At 39.2% G+C, this 22,093-nt stretch overlaps 1 protein-coding gene across 2 annotated transcripts in view; it reads left to right on the forward strand.

The window, feature by feature from the left end:
* CFAP54 (cilia and flagella associated protein 54) overlaps positions 1-22,093 on the forward strand; it is a 324,342-nt gene that overhangs the window by 217,030 nt on the left and 85,219 nt on the right. For both annotated transcript variants that reach the window (XM_068971780.1, XM_068971781.1), the window contains 5 exons: positions 5,309-5,414; positions 7,402-7,546; positions 8,500-8,657; positions 8,829-9,005; positions 9,106-9,232. In XM_068971780.1, the coding sequence (XP_068827881.1) occupies positions 5,309-5,414; positions 7,402-7,546; positions 8,500-8,657; positions 8,829-9,005; positions 9,106-9,232 (713 nt within the window). The remainder of the gene's footprint in view (positions 1-5,308; positions 5,415-7,401; positions 7,547-8,499; positions 8,658-8,828; positions 9,006-9,105; positions 9,233-22,093) is intronic.

Raw genomic sequence — 22,093 nt, forward strand, 5'->3', positions numbered from 1 at the left:
GTAAATGGGTGTTGAGATTAAAAAAAACTTGGGACCCACTGGTTTAAAGTATTGTCACATTTGTAACTATCTTTAAACTATACTGGTAGTTGGTTAAAATAGACTTACATGGCTCAGAGGGTAAAGAATTGACCTGCAATGCAGGAGACACAGGAGACATGGCTTCCATCCCTGGGGTGTTAAGATCCCCTGGAGAAAGAAATGGCAACCCACCCCAGTATTCTTGCCTGGCAAATTCTATGGACAGAGGAGCCTGGTGGGCTACAGTCCAAAGGATTGCAAAGAGTCAGACATGACTGAGTGACTAAGTGCACATAATAATACACCATTTTCCCCACTGAAGTTTGAAGACAAAGGATCTTTTACTATATTATTTCCTATAGAAAATAAATGATTTGAATATATAATGTATAAATATATATTTAGAAAATATTTATATATCTCAATGTATATTATATATATGATTATGTGTGTTATCACTATATAGAATATATATGTGTATCTATATAGGGAAAATAATGAATATTTGTTTCCCATGGTGGCAAATGGAACTGTTTTTTCCAAACTATGTCTCAGAGAGCAATAGCAACTGTGGAAAATATTTCTTGTTTCTTACTTTCTTTGTTTCCCCAGCTCTCTACATATCTTATACATACCCTTTTAGTATGGAGGATAAGAGTGATTTTTTTTTTCTTTAGTGAAGAAGAATGAAATGAGAAACTAAACATTAAAAAATAGCATAGAAAGGAATGTCACAACAGAACTTTAATTTGACAACCAGATAGATGTATGCAAATAATATGCAAGGATACCAGAATTGCACCAATTTTAAGTCCATGAGCCAGGCCCTTGGGACAAAACCTGCAAAAACTTTGCTACTGCTGGCTGTTAGTGACAGTGTTGTCACTTGGGAAAGCCTACTGTCAGGATGAATGTGTTTTTGCAGGTGAACTTCACCCTCTCTGAGCTTCTGTTTGGGCGCTGCTGAGAGTGTTGGACAGTCCCTTTTCCAAATGATGGTTAGCTTGACATTTCATGATTCTTCTAATAAAATTATGTGTCAAGGAAATTGAAAGGCACGTTCCCTCGGGTGACAGGTGGAGTGAGCCACATAGATTTTATGAGAACAAACTGACCATTTTTGTCATGAATGTTAATAAGAAATAAATGGGATCAAAGTTACGCAAACTGTATTTCTACTCCTTTCAAGGCTGCCTCTCTATTTCAGAATCCTGTCTTCTTCTTTTTTAAATGTTCCTTTCTATTCTCCTTTGTATTTAATTTATTGTCTAAATCGGATAACATTTGAGCCTTTTAATTTTGTGTCAGAAAGAAATGTCCTTCTGTTGGGATTCAGACTGTTTATAGTCAGTAATCCTCCTACACTTTCTGTCTGCCTAGTGCAGAGGAGAAACTAGAAGTTTTCCATTGTGAGACTAAGCAATACCAGGTGGATGAAGACACATCAGTATGTTTATATTTTATTCACTAAATTTTGAGGTTTGCAAGATTCCAAACCTTGTATCTCATTTCTCAACACATGTAAGAATTAAAGATTTTAAAATTAAAAAAAATAAAAATAAAATAAAATAAAAAAAAAGAAATCAGAATTAGGCCTTCACATCAGAAGAGTGAGATAAGTACTGTTTTCTTCTTTTAAGTTCTCTAGTTGCTATCCTGTGCTAACTCTGAAGCTACTCAATAAACAAAGTGCCTTAGAAAAGTGTATGTAGCCTTCAGGGAGGAAGGGTGTAGGGGAGAGGAGATTCTGTACCTGTATGCAAACCCCATCAACATTATGGTTTTTTTGTTTGTTTCTTGGTTGCTTATTTGATTTTAATTTTTTTAAAAAGATAGTAAGTTTAGATAATCACAAGCCATATTTTAGAAAATACAAGTATCTAAACCAGTTTAATGGCTGAGTAAAATCCTGAGAGTTTGAAATTCAGGAATGGCTGAAAAGCTTTGATGCTGGTTAACCACTCAGAAAAAAAATCAATTTAGTCCTCGCATTTTCCCTGTCCAACTTTATACATCAATAATGACAGCTAGGAGGATTATAGCAAGGATGCGCTGAATACCGTCTGTTTGCTGAGCACTCCTCTTTGCTGAGAGCATCCTGCTCTCGATAGAATGTCAACGCTGTGAGGTCAGGTACTGTATCCATAACCCCTAGATTTGCTTCTGGCCCATAGCTGGTGCTCAATACATATTTTTGAGCATATAAAAGACTAAGTACCTCATTTAATATCCTTAAGATAACCCCATTTAATGAAGCTTACTGAGTAGAATGCAAGGCAAAAGACATTTAAAAACTGAACAAAGAAGGCCTTTTATATCGTGCAAGGTACAAAAGTAATATAAATGTGGGCCCAAGTAACCCTGTGCCAGGATAAACAAAATGCAATGTGTTAGAATTGTAAAAAGGAAGAGGCCACATTATAGCAGAGTGATGAATCTGAGAATGCTGCAGGCTCCAGTGGCCTGGGTTCTGATCCTGCCTCCCCTTTCTACCTGAGTCACCTTTGTTGTTCAGTCGCTCAGTTGTGTGTGACTCTGTGACTCCCTGGACTACAGCATGCCAGCCTTCCCTGTCCTTCACTATCTCTGGGAGTTTGCTCAAACTCATGTCCATTGAGTCACCTTAGGCAAGTCATTTAACATTTCTGGGTCTCAATTAACTCATCTATCAAGTAGGGATGATAATAGTACATACTTTGTAGGTTTGTGGTGGGGATTAAGTCAATTAATTCACGGAAAGCACTTAACATAACACCTGACAGGTAGTAAACACAGTAAATACCAGTTAGCATTTTAAAAAAAGATTGAGGGAAGACGAGAGAGAGGACATCTTTTAATACAACATGTGGATGCATACCCCCCAAAAAAGGCTTTAAAATGTAATGAAGATCTGAGCATATATACATACCTTGGGAGCCTATACACAGAGACTGTGCCTTCTTAGAAGTATCCCCGGACCCTGATGAAGCTGTTTTCTTAGCCAGAAAACCTCACTAACTGACCCAAAGGAGATGGTGTACTGACCACAGCCAGGGAGGCTTCTGGAAGGAGAACCGGGGAAATGACATGCTCTCATTTACATCTTGAAGAGAGATCAATGTGGGCACTGAGTAGAGACCAGGACCACAGGGGCGGGGGCCATATCAGACAGACTGGCCAGGAAGTTCCTGCAGCTGTCTGGCCTGGAGATGTTGGTGGCTTGGATGGAGGCATTAGCAGTAGCAGTGAAGGAAGGAAGGAGCTGCTGGATAGTATCCAGATTTGAAAGTGAAGCCAACAGAACTTGTTGACAGATTAAACATGGAGTGGGAGGCAAAGGGGAAGCAGTGCTGATACTGGGCTCTTGATCTGGGGGTAGAGAACAGGAAGGAGGAGTAGGTTTTGTGGAGGAGGCGGAAGGGAGGAGGAGGTGGAGGGGCTCTGCTTTTAACCCATCCTAGTTTCCTAGGCCTTGTATACAGTTCATGAGGTTCTCACAGCATGTGTACTGGGGTGGTTTGCCATTTCCTCCTCCAGTGGGCAGAAGATCTGCTATTCCCTCCTCCCAAGGGCAGAAGGAGAAGAGGGCGTCAGAGGATGAGATGGCTGGACAGCATCACCGATGCAACAATGTGAATTTGGGCAAACTCCGGGAGATGGTGGGTGAGGGACAGGGAGGCCTGGCATGTTGCAGTCCATGGGATCACAAAGAGGTGGACATGACTGGGCGACTGAACAACAAGTTTCCTAGGGCTAGTATAACAGAGTACCCAAGACTGTGTCTTAAAACAACAGAATTTTATTGTCTCACAGTTCTGGAGGCTGACTGTCCAAAAATCAGGGTGTTGGCAAGACCCTGTTCTTTTTGACAGCTCTGGAGGGAGCCCTTCCTCACCTCTTGTTGCTTCTGGTGTTTGCCAGCGATCTTTGGTGTTCTACATTGTGCATGATGGAGAGATGCGTCGCTCCAGTCATGGGCTGTCTTCTCCCCGGATGTCTTCACATCAGCTTCCCTCTGGGCATGTCTGTTTCTCTGTCCATGCCTGTCTTTCTGGCCAAATTCCCCTCATTTGTAAGGACAGTGGTTATATTGAATGGGGCTTTCCAGGTAACACTAGTGGTTTCCAGGTAACACACCTGCCAGTGCAGGAGATGTAAGAGATGCGGGTTCAATCCCTGGGTCAGGAAGATCCCCTGGAGAAGGAAATGGCAACTGTCTCCAGTATTCTTGGCTGGAGAATCCCATGGACAGAGGAGCCTGGCAGGCTATAGTCCATAGGGTCGCAAAAAGTCAAACACGATGAAGTGACTTAGCACAGCACGTAGCACATACATAGGGTCCACCCCAACGACCTCTGTCAAGACTCTATTTCCAGGTCAGAATGCATGCTGAGGCACAGAGGGTTAGGACCTCAACACAGTTTAGCTCATAACACCTCTTAAATGCGATTGTTATTTACTATTCAAGTGGAGCTATCAAGTGAGCAGTTAGATAAATGGATATATTGTCCATTTGGCTTTCATCCAATCTTTCTCTGTATAAAGTAGCGTACCAACAAGCATTGTCAGTTAGATTATTCTGCACTTGAATTTTGTTTTGGTCTAGATTTTCAAATGAGAAGGCCTGTTGACATATATTATTAAAATATTTTGAAAAAGTGTGACATCAATTATATGTATATCATCATACAGGGAAAGAGGATGGGATGGTTTAAAGTGAAGAAAAACTTACATCCCAGGCAACAGGAAGTGAGAAGAGTTCCTATCTCCTGGCTTCTGTTTTCTTCATTAAGTACATTTACCTCTTGGGACTGCTATATACTGATTGAGCAAAAATTTTCCTTAAGAGTTTCCAAGTGCATAGCATTAAGCAACACAGTTTTATGGCATCAAAAAACTGGAGAACCATATTCTGATGTATGGAAAATACATCTGTGCTCATTTTATTAGTGAATGTGTGAGTAAATTTTGTTTTAGATCTTGGAAGCATTCATTCTTTTGTTCACATTTTTCATTTAAACATATTTTTTAACTTCTATTGTGTCTGAGCCACTAGATGCTGGATTTCAGCAAGGAATAAGATACATCAGGTGAGACTATACAGGGGTTTGCAGGCAGTTAATAATGTGATAAGTACCGTCTTGTGGTTAAGACCACACTAGGGCACACAGACAGGGCACCTAATAGTTTGGAGGGTGGGTGGGTGGCAATATGGGGAGGGGTTTTTTGGAGGAAGAGACTTAGGAAATAAGGTACAAATGCCACAAGAGCAATACTAATAATGTTTAAATTATATTTTCTATTTTAGTGCTGCGATAGTATTTTCCACACTTAAACTTCTCCAGGATTCAAAACTTTTTAAAAGGAAGGCAGTAGAAGATGACTCAGAGAATTGCACCTCTCCAGAAAGTTATGTATGTATGAATTTAATGTTTGGCCTTATAATATTTATTATGGAATAATTATTGACATACTAGGATATTGTCTCTTTATTTAAATGAAACAAAGGGGTAAAGTACTGAAAACATTGAGTTCAGAATAAGATCTGTGTTTAAGTCCCATTTGATGCTATTTATTAGTCAATATACCTTGGGCAAGTTCCTTAAAATTTTTTTAAAGAGCTACATAATCTCATTTAGGAACTTTTGGAATTGGATGTAATAGTGACTGAAGTGCCACCAGATATATCATTCTAGTCTTTTAGTCTGGTGTCACCAGTAAATGAAGTTGTTTCACAGTACTTGGTCTTCATTTCACTTTCGATTATATTTCTTCTTTAGCATTACCAGTGTGACACGTGTGCTGTTTCCCATCTTGAATTTCTCACAATTAGATTCTTCTGCACTTCAGCTCTCAAATCTATATGGCAACTGGTGTCTCACATTCTTTGAAATTTTATGGACTTCAATTAGACCAAGTAATTTAATAATACAGGGTTGTTTAGGATTAAAATATAAAGATTCAGTACACTAAACCCTTGCTCATTTTAAAATGAATAAAATAAAGCTTAAGCTTTACTAATAAAATTGCTACTATCTAAGTCTTTACAAAATAAAACTAATTGACTCATTTCTTACTATATTAAAAGCAATATATATGCTAAAAAGCAATCTGATTCTGAAAATTTACTTAGAGTGGTGGTTGTCAGTTGGGGGCGATTTTGCCTCCCAGGGGACATTTGCAGTGCCTAGAGATATTTCGGTTGTTCTAACTAGAGGCCGTGCTACTGACATCTACTGGGTAGAAGCCAGGGATGTTGCTCAACATCCTGTAACACACAGGACATTTCCCCCACAACAAGTATCTGGCCCAAAATGTCAGTCGTGCTGAGGCTGAGGAGTCCTGATTTAGATTAAGCATGACTTGGCTTTTCAATAGTAACAGGCATGTAGGAGATAAAGGTACATAGATAGGTTTTTTTTTTTTCTCTGTAAATCTAATCTAAGCAGTAGACCCCTCATTTTAATCGTGATCCTCTCCCTGGTTCTCTGTTCCCTTCTTACTCTGGTCCCAGGAACAGCTCACCCTCTCCTCCTCTGCACCTCACCTGTCAGTCACTTTAGCCCTCATCAAGTCCAGGTCACAGCTCCTTGATAACAGATATTGCTGACTGTTTGGAGATGGTGAACCGTCAGAAATTGTAGCAGGAAATTCCTAGAACAAAAAGGCATTGTTCTAGATGAAGTGTCTGAGATTGATAGCTCTGGAAGAGTTCCTTTGTCACCTTCCCTCCCACTGGTCATTTCCTTTGTAAAGTGAAACAAGAAGGATAGTAGGTCATAAAATATGTTCGGGCTGTGAGCAGCACCTACAATATAACTTAGTCAGTTAAGACTGTGGGCTCTAAATTCAGAAAGACACAAGTGTGAATCATAACCTCTGCCAGAATATTGATGGGGTTTAAGCAAATAGGTAGCCTCCCTAGGCTTCACTTCTCAAATCTGAAAAACAGAGAATAACAATAACTGCTCTTTGGCTTGTCAGGAGGATTAAGTGAGATAATATGAATAAAGCATGTAGCACAGCCCGTGGCACATAATAAGCACTCAATAATTAGCCAGTATTATTGTTTTTCAGCCTTTAAAATGATCGTCACAAAAGTTTTGAAAGTATGGAAACTGTTGATATAATTTGCAATGAAAAATTCAGACTGTAAATCTAGTTTTCAACAGTGGGTACGCAGAGAAAAAGAAAGCACTTAAATGAGGATCAGTGTTAATAGTGATTTTACTTGTTTTTTGTATATCTTTTATGTTTTATAGAATGTTAAAGAATAATTTCTAAAATTAAAAATTTAATGCTATTAAATGGTATCACTGTTCCCTTAACTTATATTTAGCACTAGGCTAGAACTTGGACAGTTTTAAGTGGAAAGATAATCATCATTTTGATATTGTTTAGGTGACTGAAAGTAAAGACGACAATTTTTTAGATCCTATTTCCCTAAATTCTCGAGAATATTTCAACATTCATCTGTGGTTGAGGTGCCGCTTAGCCTTGGTGACTGCATTTGTTGCCCAGATTCGTGGCATTGGAATTGTGAAAGGTACAAATATCCTGTTTCTTTAATTAAAGGTTTCGTAAAATTTAATTTTATTTAGGTAACAGAGGTTTTATTGGGATGTATTTTATTATAACATTAACATTTTATAACTTCTTAGCTTGATCTGTTTCCAGAATTTAAAAAATAAAGATATTAAAGTGAGATAATATGTATAAAGCATGTAGCACAGCCCCTAGCACATAATAAGCACTCAATAATTAGCCAGTATTATTGTTTTTCAGCCTTTAAAATGATGGTCACAAAATTTTGACCATCATTTTATGGTCAAAATGAAAGATAATCATTTTCAGCAGTCCCTTGTATCACTGAAAATGGCATATATGTTACTGATCTTTGCGTCGCAGGCAATGACATTTCAGAATACTAATGCACAAGCCTTCCTGTCATCTAGGAAGGCAGCCTGGTGCCGGGGTCCAGAGAGCAGTTTCTGGAGCCACCCTGCCTTCAGTTCAAATACTCTATCCACCACTTCCTTGCTGTGTAATCTTGGCCAAATCACTTAATCCCCCTATGCCCGTTTTCTCCTCTGTAAAATAGAAATAAGGTACCTACTTCATAGGATTATTTCCAGAATAAATAGGTTAAATTTCTAAAGTTCTTAGTTTACAGCCTGGCACATACAATATTAGTTAGTGGTGGCAGTGGTTAATAGTTAACTGTATGTGAACCTATCTATTTAAGCATCTCTACCCATCTCCCAAATTAAATTATTTCATGCAATATCATTATTACTTTTGCAGCATTTGAATACTCTAAAGTACTTTCCCCCAAATTACATTTATTTTCAATATTTCATGTAGTTTTGTTTTCCATCTTTGCATCTTCCTTTTCTTCTATTTTATACAATATTCCTGTGATAAACTTTGAGGATATTATGCTTATACAGTTTCTTCCTTTCTCGGTGCATTTTAAGTAACTGCATTTGTTTATTTTAGAAAACGATATAACAGATTACGTGAGCCTTATCAATGAAGTGTGTGTGGAGGCAAAAGTTGCAGGTGACAGAGAGCTACAGGCTGAATTCTTGATGCAAGCTGTAATTATCGGCCTACAAGAAAAGCATTTAAAGGCAGACATCATAAAAAGCCTTCAGGTAGGAAGGCAGTCTCATTCACATTGATATTTACCAAAGGATTCTGGTTAGAATAAAAGGAAAGAGTTTAAATTTCCATTAGTTACTGCTTATATGGCAGTCAATATGGCCAGCTCTTGTTTCAGTGAATTGTAAATGGTACTATCAGACATAATAATTTTATTTTAATAGGAGGTAATACAGTTGCTTGAAGGACGTGACTTTATTTCTCCTCGATCTCATTTAACCCTGGTGAGAAGCATGCTTTTGCTGGATGATTTAACTAAAGCTGAGAAATTCAAGGAAACTCCTTCAAAAATAGAAAAATTGTATTTGTTGACTCAGTCTCACAACATTCTTATAGAACAGGTGAGAATGCTTTACTGTCCAAAAGATTTAGAAACTTATTCTTCTTTTTCTTATTGCAGACCACATTAGCTAATTACTTATTATAATGTTTCTTTTACAGATGATAACTTTTGGAGAAACAATTGAATTGCCTTCATCAAACACTGACTATGCAAGTCCATTACTGCCTTTGAAAAATATTTATCTTCCTCACGTCATGTTATTGGCCAAAACAAAAATGAGAATTGGTAAGGACACTTAAACATATATTCAAGACACTGATGAAAAAGTTTAATTTACTTTCAAACAGGCTATCTTGTGAGTGCATTTAATTTGGGGCAATATTTATGAATACCCAGATTCCATTTATTTAAAAAACAGTTGAAAAAATTATTATTATGCCATGTTATTCCTTGCACACAAAGACATTTAATTAAATAGCTGGTTATACAAAGCTGTTTACACAGTGTAATCCTTTAGTTGAAAAGTAGTTTGTATGAAATGATACTTGATAGTGGAAATGTTAGAATGCAATTATCTACTCAGTTCTTCCTTTTGCTGATGAAGGAACAGACATCTGATCACCTCCCATGTGCCAGCCTCCATGTGAGGTCCTGGGAAGCTACTGGAGATGAAAACAGATGTAGTTCCTGCTCTTAACCTTGAAGATAGAGATAAACAAGTAAACAAATTATATTCAGGAATGAATATTATATCATTTATCATATTATAAATATTATATAAAACATTTAAATATTTACTCAATATGTATACATTTTTATAATATTTAGAAAAATTAATACAATACATATTTTATAGAAATCTGTATTTGATAACGACTATATAGGAAATCTGCAAGGATATAGAAAGCTTAAATATGATGATGAATTATGTTTATGTATGTCTTTGGAGGGAATGATGCTGAAGCTGAAACTCCAATACTTTGGCCACCTCATGCGAAGAGTTGACTCATTGGAAAAGACTGATTCTGGGAGGGATTATGGGCAGGAGGAGAAGGGGACGACAGAGGATGAGATGGCTGGATGGCATCACTGACTCGATGGATGCGAGTCTGAGTGAACTCCGGGAGTTGGTGATGGACAGGGAGGCCTGGCGTGCTGCGATTCATGAGGTTGCAGAGTCAGACACGACTGAGTGACTGAACTGAACTGAACTGAACTGATGTAATTGTAATTAGTGTTATAAAAGGTGTGGATAAGGTCTGTTGATAAAGAATAGCAAAGGAAGGGGTGTCTATTTAAGTACTGAATAGAATAATTGGGAAAGGCCTCTTTGGGGAGGTGGTGCTTAACTCTGGACTGTAAGCATTATGCATATGCATAGTGGAGTCATGAATATGTATAGTGGGGTCATGCATAGTGGAGGCAGAGCGAGCAGTGAGTTGTAGGTTCTGAGGTCAGGACACATTTGGCATATTCCAGAACTGCAAAGAGACCATTACAGCCAGAGCAGAGTCGGGTAGGGGCAGCCTAATGGGAGGGGGTGATCAGGGAAGAGTTTATGTTTCAAAGGATTACCCTGGCTGCTGGGTGAAGAATAGATTGGGGGATAGCCTGAAGCCTGCCAAGAGAGGACCTGATTGTAGAAGGTAGGCCAGTAAGCCAGAGGTATATGTGTGTGTGTGTGTGTGTGTGTGTGTGTGTGTGTGCTCAGTTGCTCAGTCGTGTCTGACTTTTTGTGGCCCCAGGGACTGTAGCCTGCCAGGCTCCTCTGCCCATGGAATTTTCCAGGCAAGAGTCCTGAAGTAGAGTGCCATTTCCTTCTCCAGGGGATCTTCCTGATCCAGGGATTGAATCAGCATCTCTTATATTTCCTGCATTGGCAGATTGTTTACCATATAACTCCTAGGAAACCAGTATTACTACCCTTCACAGGAGCTCACAGACACTGCTGACCCAAAGCTATGTGCCTCTAGCTCCAAGGCTCTTGTCTGTCTCAGAGGGCTGAAAATCTTGTAACAGCTCTCTCTGTTCTAACCTATATTAATCATGCCTTTAAAAAAAGAGAAAAGAAATGTTTATCTGGGGCTTTCACAGTGGCTTAGTTAGTGGTAAAGAATCCATCTGCCAATGCATGGGTTCAATCTCTGATCTGGAAAGATCCCACAAGCCACCAAGCAACTAAACCCATGCACCACAACTATTAAGCCTGTGCTCTGGAGCCTGGAGCTGCAACTACTGAATTCCACCTGCCCTAGAACACATGCTCTCCAACAAGAGATGTCACCACAATGGGAAGCCCCTGCAGTGCAAGAAGCTAGAGGGTAGCCCCCACTTACCACAACTAGAGAAAAGTCAGTGCAGCAACAAAGACAAAACACAGCCAAAAATAAATACATAAATAAAATTATTTTTAAAAATGTATTCCAGATGCTTTGACATCCAGAATCTTGCTGACCAGGGAGGGACTTCCCCTCTCAGGGTTAGCCAATTCTTAGAGATTAGTTGACCACTTTCCTGTGATGGTGACTTTTATATGCAAACCAGCTTTTCCAGAGCCCACACCCAAAACCTTTACTGAGCTTGCTGGGTTCTTACCCTTGGGGCCAATATTTCTCTGCCCTAATCACCCCAGAGATAAATATACACTACTAGCAGAGACTACTGAAATTATATACACTAGCCAATCCTAAACCTTGGTCTGCTTACACTACCCACCCACTCCTTTCCACAAAAAAACACAATAAAGACTCTTGCCTGGGGGGCGGTCCTAAGATGGCAGAGGAATAGGACGGGGAGACCACTTTCTCCCTCACAAATTCATCAAAAGAACATTTCAACGCTGAGCAAACTCCACAAAACAACTTCTGAATGCTGGCAGAGAACATCAAGCACCTAGAAAAGCAGATCATCGTCTTCAAAAACAGGTAGGAAAAAATATAAAAGACGAAAAAAGAGACAAAGGAGGTGGGGTGGGAGCTCCGTCCCGGGAAAGGAATCCCATCCTGGGAAGGGAATCCTGTCCCAGGAAGGGAATCTTAAGAAGAGAGGTTTCCAAACACCAGGAAACACTCTCCCTGCCAAGTCTGTGGCAAGCCTTGGAAGCACAGAGGGTAACATAACAGGAAGGAAAAATAAACAAATAATTAAAACCAACAGATTACAAGCCAACAGTAACTCCCCCAGCGGAAAAGCAGCGCAGACGCCTGCATCCGTCACTAGCAAGTGGGGGCAGGGCAGGGAGGTGCGGGAGGCCTGGGCTGCAGTGCTTTTTAAGAATTGGGCAGGAATGCCCCACGTGTAACCAGAACGAACTAACTTGGGCTAGCAAACCAGACTGTGGGATAGCTACCACGCGAAAAGCTCGAACATAAGACACCGCCAGGACCGCGCACAGAACAAAGGATGGAACGGAAATAGCCGGCTGCAGACCATCCCCCGCTGGGGGCAGGCAGCCAGAGCCGTAAGGGCTGGAAGGGAGCAATCACAGCCCCGGAGAGACTTTACCTACAAACTGCAAGCAGGCTTCTTTGCTAAGACTTCTGGGGGTTCTGGACAGTCGCCATCCGCCTCACAAGGGGCACCAGCGGTACACCCAGAAAACTGAGCAGCAGAGACGGGAAAGGTGATAAGTCGCAGCAACCGCGCTTGCCAAACACCTGAGCTACTCGGACCTGGGAAGGGCACAAAACGCAGGCCCAACCGAGTCTGTGCCTCTGAGGGCTACCTGAGTGCCGAACCTGAGCAGTTTAGACTGGGGAGGTGGATGTAGCCTAGGGCCGGCCTCAGACGGTTCCCGGGGGAGCAACGTAGAGCCTGAGCGGTTTGTGTGCTGCGAGCAGGGGCAGGCCCAGCGGGGCTGAGACACTGCGTGCACATGTAAGTGTTATTTGTTTGCAGCATCCCTCCCTCCCCACAGCATGACTGAACAAGTGAGCCTAAAAAAAAAAAAAAAAAGTGTCCACCACCGCCCCCACCCCACCCCCCCCCCCGCCCCATGTCAGGACGGAAATCAGACACTGAAGAGACCAGCAAACAGAAGAAGTTAAACAGAGGGAACCGCCTTGGAAGTGACCCCACACTGCCCACAACACCAGAGAAAGGACCAGATATATCTTTACTATTTTTATGATCATTCTGTTTTTTTTTGTTTGTTTGTTTGTTTTTTGTTGTTGTTGTTGATGTTGTTGTGTGGTTGTTTTTTCTTTTCTTTTTCTTCTTCTTCCTTTTTTTTCTAAATTTTTAAAATTGTTAAGTTCTCTATTTCTCCTTTAATTTTTATTTCTATAACCTACTATTACTTTTCAAAAAAAAAAGACCCTATTTTTTAAAGCAAACACCGTATATAGTCTTTGTGTAGTTGCTGTTGTTGTTTTTTAATAATTCTTGTGGCTTTGTTTTTTTTGTTTTTTTTTTTCTTCTTCTTTTCTTTAATATTGTATTTTTGAAAATCCAACCTCTACTCTAGATTTTTAATCTTTGCTTTTTGGTTTTTATTGTCAATTTTGCACATTTAAAAACCCAAACTTCACTACCCAGTTTTACCTGAGAGTGGGATTATGGGCTTGACCACTCTCTCCTCCTTTGGACTCTCCTTTTTCTCCACCAGGTAGCCTCTGTCCCTTCCCTCCCCCTTCTCTTCTCTACCCAACTCTGTGAATCTCTGTGTGTTCCAGACGGTGGAGAACACCTAAGGAACTGGTTACTGGCTGGATTTGTCTCTCTCCTTTTCATTTCTCTCATTTATCCTCCTGGCCACCTCTGTTGACTTCCTCTTTCTCCTCTTCCCTGTATAACTCCATGAATACCTCTGAGCGGTCCACACTGTGGAGCGCATAAGGAAGTGATTACTGGCTAGCTTGCTCTCTCCTCTTTTGATCCTACCTCATCTCATTCCAGTCACCTCTAATTATCCCCTCCCTCTTCTCTTCTCCTTGTAACTCAGTGAACCTCTCTGGGTGTCCCTCAATGTGGAGAAACTTTTCATCTTTAACCTAGATGTTTTATAATCAGTGCTGTATAGATTGAGAAGTCTTGAGGCTACTGTAAAAATAAAACTGAAAACAAGAAGCAGGAGGCTTAAGTCCAAATCCTGAAAACATCAGAGAACTCCTGAATCCAGGGAACATTAATCAATAGGAGCTAATCAAATGCCTCCACACCTACACTGAAACCAAGCACCACCCAAGGGCCAACAAGTTCCAGAGCAAGACATACCACACAAATTCTCCAGCAACACAATAACACACCCCTGAGCTTCAATATTCAGGCAGCTCAAAGTTACTCCAAAACCACTGACGTCTCATAACACATTACTGGTCACTCCATTGCACTCCAGAGAGAAGAAATCCAGCTCCACCCACCAGAACTCCAGCACAAGCCTCCCTAACCAAGAAACCTAGACAAGCCACTGATACAACCCCACCCACAGTGAGGAAGCTCCATAATAAAGAGAACTCCACAAATTACCAGAATATAGAAAGGCCACCCCAAATGCAGCAATATAACCAAGATGAAGAGACAGAGGAATACTCAGCAGGTAAAGGAACAGGAGAAATGCCCACCAAACCAAACAAAAGAGGAAGAGATAGGGAATCTACCTGAGAAAGAATTCTGAATATTGATAGTGAAAATGATCCAAAATCTTGAAATCAAAATGGAATCACAGATAAATATCCTGGAGACAAGCATTGAGAAGATGCAAGAAAGGTTTAACAAGGACCTAGAAGAAATAAAAAAGTCAGTATATAATGAATAACACAATAAATGAGATCAGAAACACTCTGGAGGCAACAAATAGTAGAATAACGGAGGCAGAAGATAGGATTAGTGAAATAGAAGATAGAATGGTAGAAATAAATGAATCAGAGAGGAAAAAAGAAAAATGAATTAAAAGAAATGAGGACAATCTCAGAGATCTACAGGACAATATGAAATGCTCCAACATTCGAATTATAGGAGTCCCAGAAGAAGAAGACAAAAAGAAAGACCATGAGAAAATCCTTGAGGAGATAATAGTTGAAAACTTCCCTAAAATGGGGAAGGAAATAATCACCCAAGTCCAAGAAACACGGAGAGTTCCAAATAGGATTAACCCAAGGTGAAACACCCCAAGACACATATTAATCAAATTAACAAAGATCAAACACGAAGAACAAATATTAAAAGCAGCAAGGGAAAAACAACAAATAACACACAAGGGGAATCCCATAACAGCTGATCTTTCAATAGAAACTCTTCAGGCCAGGAGGGAATGGCAAGACATACTTAAAATGATGAAAGACAATAACCTACAGCCCAGATTACTGTACCCAGCAAGGATCTCATTCAAATATAAAGGAGAAATCAAAAGCTTTACAGAGAGAGAAGCAAAAGCTGAGGGAATTCAGCACCACCAAACCAGCTCTCCAACAAATGCTAAAGGATATTCTCTAGACAGGAAACACAAAAAGGGTGTATAAACCTGAACCCAAAACAATAAAGTAAATGGCAATGGGATCATACTTATCAATAATTACCTTAAATGTAATTGGGTTGAGTGCCCCAACCAAAAGGCAAAGACTGGCTGAATGGATACAAAAACAAGACCCCTATATATGCTGCCTACAAGAGACCCACCTCAAAACAAGGGACACATACAGACTGAAAGTGAAGGGCTGGAAAAAGATATATCATGCAAATAGAGACCAAAAGAAAGCAGGAGTGGCAATACGCATATCCGATAAACTAGATTTTAAAACAAAGGCTGTGAAAAGAGACAAAGAAGGACACTACATAATGATCAAAGGATCAATCCAAGAAGAAGACATAACAATTATAAATATATATGCATCCAACATAGGAGCACGACAATATGTAAGACAAATGCTAACAAGTATGAAAGGGGAAATTAACAATAACACAATAATAGTGGGAGACTTTAATACCCCACTCACACCTATGGACAGATCAACTAAACAGAAAGTTAACAAAGAAACACAAACTTTAAAAGATACAATAGACCAGTCAGACCTAACTGATATCTATAGGACATTTCACCCCAAAACAATAAATTTCACCTTTTTCTCAAGTGCTCACTGAACCTTCTCCAGGATAGATCACATCCTGGGCCATAAATCTAACCTTGATAAATTTAAAAAAATTGAAATCATTCCAAGCATCTTTTCTGACCATAATGCATTAAAATTAGATCTCAATTACAGGAGAAAAACTATTAAAAATTCCAACATATGGAGACTGAACAACACACTTCTGAATAACCAACAAATCACAGAAGAAATCAAATAAGAAATCAAAATATGCATAGAAACAAATGAAAATGAAAACACAACAACCCAAAACCTGTGGGACACTGTAAAAGCAGTGCTAAGAGGAAAGTTCATAGCAATATAGGCATACCTCAAGAAACAAGGAAAAAGTCAAATAAATAACCTAACTCTACACCTAAAGCAACTAGAAAAGAAAGAAATGGAGAACTTCAGAGTTAGTAGAAGGAAAGAAATCTTAAAAATTAGGGCAGAAATAAATGCAAAAGAAACAAAAGACACCATAGCAAAAATCAACAAAACCAAAAGCTGGTTCTTTGAAAGGATAAATAAAATTGACAAACCATTAACCAGACTCATCAAGAAGCAAACAGAGAAAAATCAAATCAATAAAATTAGAAATGAAAATGGAGAGATCACAACAGACAACACAGAAATACAAAGGATCATAAGAGACTACTATCAGTAATTATATGCCAATAAAATGAACAACGTGGAAGAAATGGACAAATTCTTAGAAAAGTACAACTTTCCAAAACTGAACCAGGAAGAAATAGAAAATCTTAACAGACCCATCACAAGCACGGAAATTGAAACTATAATCAGAAATCTTCCAACAAACAAAAGCCCAGGTCCAGACGGCTTCACAGCTGAATTCTACCAAAAATTTCAAGAAGAGCTAACACCTATCCTACTCAAACTCTTCCAGAAAATTGCAGAGGAAGGTAAACTTCCAAACCGCCACTATCACCCTAATACCAAAACCTGACAAAGATGCTACAAAAAAAGAAAACAACAGGCCAATATCACTGATGAACATAGATGCAAAAATCCTCAACAAAATTCTAGCAATCAGAATCCAACAACACATTAAAATGATCATACACCATGACCAAGTGGGCTTTATCCCAGGGATGCAAGGATTCTTCAATATCCACAAATCAATCAGTGTAACTCACCACATTAACAAATTGAAAAATAAAAGCCATATGATTATCTCAATAGATGCAGAGAAGGCCTTTGACAAAATTCAACATCTATTTATGATAAAAACTCTCCAGAAAGCAGGAATAGAAGGAACATGCCTCAACATAATAAAAGCTGTATATGACAAACCCACAGCAAACATTATCCTCAATGGTGAAAAATTGAAAGCATTTCCCCTAAAGTCAGGAACAAGACAAGGGTGCCCACTTTCACTGCTACTATTCAACAAAGTTCTGGAAGTTTTGGCCACAGCAATCAGAGCAGAAAAAGAAATAAAAGGAACCCAAATTGGAAAAGAAGAAGTAAAACTCTCACTGTTTGCAGATGACATGATCCTCTACATAGAAAACCCTAAAGACTCCACCGGAAAATTACTAGAGGTAATCAGTGAATATAGTAAAGTTGCAGGATATAAAGTCAACACACAGAAATCCCTTGCATTTCCATACACTAATAATGAGAAAGTAGAAAAACAAATTAAGGAAACAATTCCATTCACCATTGCAATGAAAAGAATAAAATACTTAGGAATATATCTACCTAAAGAAACTAAAGACCTATATATAGAAAACTATAAAACACTGATGAAAGAAATCCAGAGGACACTAATAGATGGAGAAATATACCATGTTCATGGATGGGAAGAATCAATATAGTGAAAATGAGTATACTACCCAAAGCAATCTACAGATTCAATGCAATCCCTATCAAGCTACCAGTGGTATTTTTCACAGAACTAGAACAAATAATTTCAAGATTTGTATGGAAATACAGAAAACCTTGAATAGCCAAAGCAATCTTGAGAAAGAAGAATGGAGCTGGAGGAATCAACTTGCCTGACTTCAGGCTCTACTACAAAGCCACAGTCATCAAGACAGTATGGTACTGGCACAAAGACAGAAATATAGATCAATGGAACAAAATAGAAAGCCCAGAGATAAATCCACACACCTATGGACACCTTATCTTTGACAACAGAGGCAAGAATATACAATGGAGTAAAGACAATCTCTTTAACAAGTGGTGCTAGGAAAACTGGTCAACCACTTGTAAAAGAATGAAACTAGATCACTTTCTAATACCACCACACAAAAAAATAAACTCAAAATGGATTAAAGATCTAAACATAAGACCAGAAACTATAAAACTCTTAGAGGAGAACATAGGCAAAACACTCTTCAACATAAATCACAGCAGGATCCTCTATGATCCACCTCCCAGAATACTGGAAATAAAAGCAAAAATAAACAAATGGGATCTAATTAAAATTAAAAGCTTCTGCACAACAAAGGAAACTATAAGCAAGGTGAAAAGACAGCCTTCGGAATGGGAGAAAATAATAGCAAATGAAGCAACTGACAAACAACCAATCTCAAAAATATACAAGCAACTTATGCAGCTCAATTCCAGAAAAATGAATGACCCAATCAAAAAATGGGCCAAATAATTAAACAGACATTTCTCCAAAGAAGACATACAGATGGCTAACAAACACATGAAAAGATGCTCAACGTCACTCATTATTAGAGAAATGCAAATCAAAACCACAATGAGGTACCATTTCACACCAGTCAGAATGTCTGCGATCCAAAGTCTGCAAGCAATAAATGCTGGAGAGTGTGGAGAAAAGGGAACCCTCTTACACTGTTGGTGGGAATGCAAACTAGTACAGCCACTATGGAGAACAATGTGGAGATTCCTTAAAAAATTGCAAATAGAACTGCCTTATGACCCAGCAATCCCACTGCTGGGCATACACACCGAGGAAACCAGAATTGAAAGAGACACATGTACCCCAATGTTCATCGCAGCACTGTTTATAATAGCCAGGACATGGAAACAACCTAGATGTCCATCAGCAGATCAATGGATAAGAAAGCTGTGATACATATACACAATGGAGTATTACTCAGCCATTAAAAAGAATACATTTGAACCAGTTCTAATGAGATGGATGAAACTGGAGCCGATTATACAGAGTGAAGTAAGCCAGAAAGAAAAACACCAATACAGTATACTAACACATATATACGGAATTTAGAAAGATGGTAATGATGACCCTGTATGCAAGACAGCAAAAGAGACACAGATGTGTAGAGCGGACTTTTGGACTCTGAGGGAGAGGGAGAGGGTGCGATGATTTGGGAGAATGCCATTGAAACATGTATACTATAATGTAAGAAACGAATCACCAGTCTATGATCGATGCAGGATACAGGATGCTTGGGGCTGGTGCATGGGGATGATCCAGAGAGATGATATGGGGTGGGATGTGGGAGGTGGGGTTCATATTTGGGAACTCATATACACCTGTGGTGGATTCATGTCAATGTATGGCAAAACCAATATAGTATTGTAAAGTAAAATAAAGTAAAAATAAAAATTAAAAAAAAGACTCTTGCCCACATTTTTTCCTTGCCCTTTCTGTTACCCCGTCCAAGCTCACTCTTCTTGCCACACAACAGGCCAATATATCAGAGACGAGGTGTTGAGGCAAGGAATATGAGTGTAATCAGAAAGCCATCTGACCAAGAAGATGGCAGACTAATGTCTCAAAATAGCCATCTTATCGGGGTCTGGATGCCAGTATCTTTTATAGAACACTGAGCAGGGGAGGGTGAGGAATTAAAGTGAAAAGGCCATTAATCTTGCAGATATCTCCTGGAATGGCCAGCCTCACAGAGTATGTGTATTAATTTCTACCTTTCTGTAGCCATCCACAGGTGGATAGGACCAGGATGTCTCCCTGAACAAAGGCACTTTTGCCTAACATTCAGACAGAGGGGTGGTGTTCCCTGAGGCAGGCCATTATGTATAGACACTATCCTTTTAATAAACACAAGCAATAGGGAGTAAGATTAAAATCAAAGAAACAGATCCAACAGGAGTAAGATTTTGTTCTTTCCTGTTACACTTCTACCTCCTGACTGACCCCCATGCTTCTTTGTGGTGCCCTGCATGGCCTGTGTGCCCCCCTCCTCTTGAGAACTTTGAGCAAAAAGAAACCAGTCTTTTCAGTGGCAATCATCTTCTGACCTGTTGACCTTGTCATACCTGAATAACAACCAAACCGACATTTTGAAACATCACCCCTCACCTCCTGGGCCCCACTTACCTCCCATTCCAGCAGCTGCTCAGCTCAGGAGAAGCTGGTGATTGGACTAGAGTTGGGGAAGGAGGGCAACAGAAGTGTGTTCAAACTGCCCAGAATCTTTTCCCCTTGTTCCCCTTCTTCTCCTCCTCATCATGATTATTTTTATTTTATGATTATATCATCATTTATGAATTTTATTGCTGTAGGGAAATCCATTCACCCCTATTATTAATGTTTCCTTATTTATGAAATTAGGCTAGCCTAGCTGACCTGACCTGCAGACTTCCTATCCTGTTCACTGATCCCATGAGAGCTATTTTCCTACATTTTTAGCCCACAATTTATTTTATCAATATATTTGATTTCTACAAGAACTTAAAGTGCAGATTGTGTTAAATTGTGCAGATTGTGTTAAATGTATTCTCTGCTCTCCCGCCTTACTAATCTTGAAGATGTGTCACCACTCAGTGGCAATACTGCTGCTGTTTTTTAGACTCACTTGTAGCAGAACAGCTTGGTTTCTGTTATGTTATATTAAATACCAACTTAAAGAACAAAAACCAAAAGCAGCTCTTCGGTCAAAATAACGTCAGCTTCACAACATCTTTTTCACAGAGTTGTTTATTGCAAAAAGGTGCGCTTTAATATTATGAGGCATAAAATTCCTCTGATTTGATGTTTCTCTACAGTTTTCCTTTACAGTGATAGCATAGATTACATTGCAAGAACAGAGGCGCTTAGGTTATTTTTTTTCTTTGTGAAAACCTCTTGCAGAGAAAGACATTTTGAGATTATTTTTCTAAAACAACAAAAAGATAAGTATCATGATTATTAAAGATTATTTTTCCCATTAATGACTGAACCTAGAGCTTCCTTATTAGCTGAAGAAGTAGATTACTGATTGAGGAAAGGTTTGAGAATGATGCTGGCGAGTGGGAATATAACTGGGAGCCATCATCTTTGCCTTCAAAGGATCTGTTATCTAGTTAGGGAGAGAGAAAGAAAAGTCAATTTCTGTAACAATTCTTTTTCTAGTTTTAACAAAAACATAGAAAATAAGTACTATTATTATATGTCTAATTATTTATAGTACTATAGTACACATTGTACATGTATATAAGTGCCTCCATGACATGAAGAGACTGGATATTTTTGTTTTATATTAATAAACAGTTATAGTATACTTTGAAACAATAAGCAAGACATGTAATGGGAGAGGTATTGAGATGTGAGGTGGTATAGGACAAATGGTATTAGCATATCCTTCTTGCCTGCCATCTAATCGTTGTTGGTGATTATTGGGGTTTAAGAGCATGGACTCTGGAGAACGAATTCTGGTCCAATTCCCTCCAGGAAATCATTTCACTTTTCTGTGTTTTCAGTTTCCTTTCTCATAAGATGTGGGTAAGAAAAGTACCAATTTCACGGGATGAAGTGAGTGGAATGTGTAACACGTTTAGAAGGGCACCTGGTTTCTTCTTAGAACTTCATAGGTGTCAGCTATTCTCATTGTTCCGTGCCTGGCCTCCTTACTCTCTTAGGAAGCCCCAGGAAGCAAGCCTTCAGTTTCTTCATCTCCATGTCTTGGCAAAGTGCTTTGTCCAGAGGAAGGGCTGGGTAGCTTCTTCTTGGATAAGAGAGGCGGGTGGGGAGAAAGACCCTTTTCCCACCATCCTTCTACTCAAATAGTTCATTCCTGAGCTACACATTTGCCAAAAAACCAAAAAACCCTAGGCTGCTTAAAAACTCTTTGTAGGGCCTGGCATCTTGGATTTCGAATTTTCAGAACTTGAAGTAACCTCA

Source organism: Capricornis sumatraensis, chromosome 4 (genome assembly GCF_032405125.1).
Source record: "Capricornis sumatraensis isolate serow.1 chromosome 4, serow.2, whole genome shotgun sequence".
Taxonomy (NCBI): Eukaryota; Metazoa; Chordata; class Mammalia; order Artiodactyla; family Bovidae; genus Capricornis; species Capricornis sumatraensis.